Raw genomic sequence first — 6344 nt, forward strand, 5'->3', positions numbered from 1 at the left:
ACACCCCTACTAATTAAGACAAGATATAATGTGTTTAATTCAAAGATCTTTTGCTTATTGAGGTCCAAAGATATCTTCTTTTACCAAATTGACCACTTAAAAGGTCCCTTCAAAATTTTGGATCTTTCATTATTAAGCGCATTTTTTTTTGAAAGTTAACTTTTATTCACAAAGGCCCACCCTCAAAAACAAGGGCAGCCAACACCAACAAAAACAAAACCGATTACAAAAAAGAAAACGACAGCCAATCTCTCCAACTGATATCTCTACATCTAGATCTATTACTATACCATAGAAAACCAAGCGATTTGATGTCCTGGACAATACTAGAGGCCGAACACGTTTTATTAGAGAATCTTCTGTTATTTCTAGCTATCCAAATGCACCACCAACCTACCATAATGATGCCCTTCAGGGCAATCTTAGCTTTGATCCCCAAACCAGAGAAAACATGAACTTCAAGTAAATCTTCTAACGAGAAGGCGAAGATCGGACTGATATTACACCATCGACTAATAAGATACCAAACCTCTGAGGCAACACTACACGAACGAAATAGGTGGTCAGCAGATTCAAGCCCGTCGTTGCACAAGATACACCTTTCGTCCCCATTAAAACAATTACGTTTGGAGAGAGCGTCCAACGTGGCGATCCTACCCATTTGCGCTCTCCACACCAGGATATTCACCTTTTTCGGGACCCACTTCGACCATTCAAAGACAAAATTGTTGCTGAAATCAGTCGCGCTCCTGAGAAAACTTTTAACCGCTCTAACCGAGAACTCTTTTTCGTTTCCACCGATCCATACCCATCTATCACCGGTCCCCGCCAGCTTAACCGAATCCAGAAGCTCGATAAACGAGTTCCACTCTCTCCTTTCATCCTCTGAATACGGAACACGAGACCAGCCCCACTTCCCAGAGAACGCTGAAATAGAACTGTCGAAGCGATCAGCAATAAGACACCGCTTGTCTGATTCCAGCCTGAAGAGAGCTGGGAACCGATCCTTTAACGGATCGTAACAGGCCCACGGGTCTAACCAAAATTTGATCGAATCTCCAACACCTGCCACACCTTTGAAATTCTGCAATAATTTAATACCACCCACCTTAGAAGCTGAAATACTCGACATTATACCTTTCCACACTTTTTTCCAAATATTGGAAATCACCAAATTACTTTTGCACAAAATATTCATTGAAAATGAGGTTTACAAATCTTTTATAAATAACTGCGATAAGCCTATTAATGCTTCTATTTCAGGTAAAATTAAATCCCAGAATTGCTATCTATTAAACCATGTGTAACCCTTTCAAAAAAATTAAACCATGTGTAATAGGTGTTATATGTGTATGAAGGGTTTGATAATGCCTTTAAGACTATTCACAACGCAAGCGTCCGCCCTTTATTTTCTGCCCGGGCCATCTCAGTTGCCCTCTCATTATCTCCATCTTCTGCAACGGGCTTCAATACAGTGGGCCCCGTCTTCTCTCTCACAACAACAACCATTCTTCCCCTCCTCTGCAACAGGCATCACCCTTAGCTTCAGATTTTTTTCACTCTCTCATCCATGTCATTCAGCCACATCATCAAGGGCAGGGACGGATCTTTCTTTTTCTCCAGCGTTGTAGATAGTCTAACACCGTCCGATAGGTGTTATAGAAGCATGAAGAGAGAGATGTTTCTAGTATAACGTCAAATGAAGAAAAAAACTAGAACCAATGGGGTGATGGTCTATTGGCAAAGGCAAAAGCCTTTAAACACCTTGTGAGAGGGAGGTCTTGGGTTCAACTCCCACATACGACATAAATAATAGAAATTTGCCGTTCAAAAAAGAAAAAATAAGAAGAAAAAAACTGGAAAGTAATGACTGAATGAGCATTAATAAGCATTAACCATTACATATTTTGTTGAATGGGTGTTATGATGCTAATGTAGCGAAAAATGTACATTAAGAGGTATTAACCATGACTGATGGCGTTAACTATAAAGTGATTTTTCTTGAGAATCTCATAAATTATGTAAAGTATTGATATGATACAAGTATTTTTTAATGGCAACGAGAACTTTCATCATCAATCACAAACATGGATCATCACAAAGAGACGTTATAATGGTCATTACATCAATCAACAAGACAATACACCATGGAAATTATTAAAACCTGTATTTTATAATAAGGGTGTATATGTTTGTTAAATTACAAACCGTTCTAGAAGCATTGTTTCATTATAAATTTATAATCACACGGCACGTTCACGCGTAGGGCTGGCAAATCATATCTTAACAGATTTAACAAGTATTTGATAACGCGAACTAGAAAAATTTTAAACATGAATACGACTCGTTTAACTACTTTATATCAAATGTCTATAAGACAGATGTATATTTTATGCACCTAGAAGGAGAAATAATGGATCCTAACTTTCAAATTTTAATTATTTTAAAAAACGTAAAAAATCACATGATGTACTTTTCTGTTATCATATCTTAGCAGGTTACCTACAGGTTACCTATTGCCAGCCCTATTCACGGCTTCACGCATGAGACACCTAGCCATGGACATCTTGAATTCATTACTGTAATTATGTGGAGTGTTGTAATTTCTTTTTTTTTTAACCGCAAATTTTTTTTATTCCTGTTGTCTGTAAGACTTAAAACCAAAACTTCCCTCTCCTAAGGTGTTTAAAAATTTTGCATTTATCAATGGATCACCACCCCATTGGTATATGGAGTGTTGTAATTAGTTTACACTTTAGAACCACTCTTGTAACTAGTTTAGACACCATTTATATAAAAAAAACTAATTTAGACACACAGGTATATTTAATTAATAATGTATAAAAAAAGTTTAAATGTTTGCTTTTCAATATTAAAATAACTAGGTTATAACCCCGTATATTATACGGGTTGAATAAATATAATTTTATATATTATGAGGTAACATTGTAGAATAGTAACCAAGTTTTAAAAGTGTTCCGGTTAAGTCACTCAAGTTTCAAAAGTGTTCCAATCAGATCACTCAACATTCATTTTTCATTAAAATTAAGGGTTTTTTTTCATCTATTTCATAGGTAACCGGGGTGATGTGGATTTTTCTATTTTTTCCTATTTATTTGATGCTAACTCGAGTGACGTGGATTGTAACTTGTTTTTTTAATTTTTAATGTAATTAAAGTGTTTTTATTTTTAATAAATATAATTTCATATATTAAAATAATCCGAGCCTAACATCTTATGCTCTATTTTTTTCTTGACACATGGAAAAAAGGACATAGCTCGATTTGAATGTTAAATTATGTAATTGGGATAAAGACGATACGGATGACCTAATTAGATCACTTTTAAAACTTGGTTAGTATTCCGTGATATTTTCCCTAATATAGATAATAAAAAAGTTACATTTTTAAAAACGTGTATTGCGTGGGTTGAATAAACACGTGTATTACACGGGTTGATTAAATATATATAATTGGTTAACAGATATGGTCGTCAATCTATGTTTTTGAAAAAAAAAAATGAACTTTGATGTATTATAACATTTTACTTTGTTTTTTATTTATTTATTTATTATTAGGTTAGAAACTTATGTATTACACAAGTTAACATTTTACTTTATTTTTATTTATTTATTTATTTATTTATTAACAGGTTAGAAACTTAAGTATTACGCATGGTTAAATCGATGAAATTTTAAATTAAATAGTTATTAATAAGCGGAAAAAGTAAAAGAAAACGTTAAAAGAAAAAAAAAATGCTATTTTTTTAATTTTCATTACCCGTCGGTTATTAGATAGTAAATAAAGATAAAGATTATAAACTTTTATATAAACAATTAAAACTATCTTTATCTTTATAAATAATACATGCTATTTTCAAAAGGTGGGGACTAAACGTGAAAAAACTTAAAACCACAGGGACCATCCGAGCAATTAACTCTTCTTATTATCAAAATCTTTTAATTTTAATAATTAATATATGGTTATCACTTAGCTTTATCTTTATTATCAAATCTCTTCTACAAATTTTAATTAAGTCCACCTTATAAAGCAACATGTGTTCTCAAAGTGGTTTCTTTTATTGTATAGTATAGATATTATACTGAAATAAAAAGTTGCAGTTTTTATGATGTACTTTATAAAATAATATTTTAAGCACATAAGAGTTTTGAGTTTTAAAAGCTGATAGATATTGATTTAAATAAAAAAATTAACAATGAAGATTGATCAACTTTTTCATATTTTTTTTGCTAATTTTTAACTACATATAAAATATAATCTTATTATTTCATCATTTCAGCCATAAAAATAATAAGATTGACGACCAAAAAAAAAATCTCTCTCAGTTCATGACTCTCCAAAACAATCTTATCGGCAAGCCCTCAAACGTGTTTTTCGATATCTCAAAGGCACCATCCGTTATGGTCGATCTATTCCTTAACCGGGGTTTTCCTTTCCAGCTCACCGTAGTCTCAGATTCTAATTGGGGTGGGATTCATGTAGTCGCTCCACAACAGCCTACATGCTTTATTTGGGTCCAAATTTTTTTTGAGGTCCCCTTGTTTTGCTTCATTCTCATCGTACTCATGAATCAGTTCACTTTTATTTTTCAGCTTTCTTGCATTCATACTCTTCAAATGATTCATGGGTTTTGATAATTGACTAGTGTTTGGTAACGAAGGATTCGATGTGTGTTTTAATCGCCGGAGGGGGGGGGGGTAGGGATGGACGGGTTCCCTAGAGCTATAGGTGTCTGTTTTAATCTCTGAAGGGGCGGTTGGGGTGAGTGGGAGGTGAATGAAGGTTGAAGATGAAGTGTGGTCGTTGGGTTTCACAAATAAAATAATCTAAATATAGTTGGCCTAATCAATTTCTATTTTGTTTTTTTTTTTATCATTGTGTAAGACCCATTCTAATTTAATGTTAATATATCAATAAAATATGCATTTTATATAAAAATACGACTTAATAAAAACTTTTCCATCAAGAATGTTCACACAAGTTTGAAACATTCATAATACCAATCTTAAGTGTTTCCATTGTTCATATTATAAAATCAAAACAAAGTTTAATGCGGAAGCTTCGTTATCATGTGTTCGGTTCTTCTTCGAGCTTGATCTTCATCCGGGCACTCTTGGCGATCACCTATGATCAAAACCAACTTAAAAGTTAGTTTTGATAGTTAAATAACAAGTTTAAACAAGTTATATGGGTCAAACAATCAAAATTAAACATTTTGGGATTCAGGGGGGCTAAACGCCCCACCTAGGGGCTAGATGCCCCACCTAGCCCCCTTTTTGACAACAACTTCATTTTATGTTGCTGCATATTTCCAGCAAAACCAAGTTTTACGAAAACGGACATAACTCATTCGTTATTGATCCGTTTTACACGATTCTTTTTCCTACGCGTCCATAATTTAATTCTCCATCTCATGGAGTTAAAACCCAACATCCGGATTAATAAAATTTCAGACTTTTAAGTCTTCGACTTATTACCCTTTTTACCAAATTTTGACCCGTTCGTGTTTATATCAAACAAACATGTTTATTAGATCTATAAACTCATGAGATACATCATTTCAATATTGATCATCATATTAGGTTCGAATCACGTGTTTCTTATGCATTCTTAACCTGTTTTCGCTCATATGCTTATTTTGACCCGTTAAGGGTATTTAAGTATATTTTAAACATGATTCGCTTTCATTTGTATCTAGCTTTATATTTCCACATTTCTTACCAAGTAATCTTCCACCACAACTATATTTGTGGTGGCTTTAATGTGGAGATCCATGTATTTCGAGTTTTATCCCTCGGAATATCATTTTATGGCAAAGACCCATATTGAGTCATTTGACCCAAGATTTACCCTTTTCACTCTTTATACTTATTCAAAGTATTTGCTTGATCATATAACTTGTTTTTAAACAACTTTTAAGGTTCATTTGCTCGATTTTGCTTACGAGTCTTTACCCGTCTTTTAGTATTAGCGGAGTTTGATTACCAAACCCATTTTCGGGGTGTTACAAGTCTACCCCCCTTAAAGAGGTTTCGTCCTCGAAACCTTTCTTACATAGTTCATCGAGTTCTAAACTCAATGCATTTGACCTGAGTAATCTTTTAAGCATTACTCATACTTTAACCAATTGTTAGTATTACCAGAAAAATTATGGTAATATCTTTTTTGGTTACAGAACATCTACGTATCTCATACGACATAATGTAACTTGAAATAATGTGATTCCGTTATTTCTACTAGTTTAGTTAACTTAGCGATATCCACCGCTTTTATATATTATCGAACTCTTTGTGAATCCGTTACCTCGACCCGTTTAAAGGTCTT

The 6344-nt window shown here is 33.5% G+C and overlaps 1 protein-coding gene across 1 annotated transcript; it reads right to left on the reverse strand.

Moving 5' to 3' along the window:
• Positions 1-223: 223 nt before the first annotated feature.
• LOC110932514 lies at positions 224-1132 on the reverse strand. Its single transcript, XM_022175842.1, has one exon. It carries the CDS (start codon positions 1130-1132, stop codon positions 224-226), a length of 909 nt encoding a protein of 302 aa, XP_022031534.1.
• Positions 1133-6344: the final 5212 nt, after the last annotated feature.

This window comes from Helianthus annuus, chromosome 16 (genome assembly GCF_002127325.2).
Source record: "Helianthus annuus cultivar XRQ/B chromosome 16, HanXRQr2.0-SUNRISE, whole genome shotgun sequence".
Classification (NCBI taxonomy): domain Eukaryota; kingdom Viridiplantae; phylum Streptophyta; class Magnoliopsida; order Asterales; family Asteraceae; genus Helianthus; species Helianthus annuus.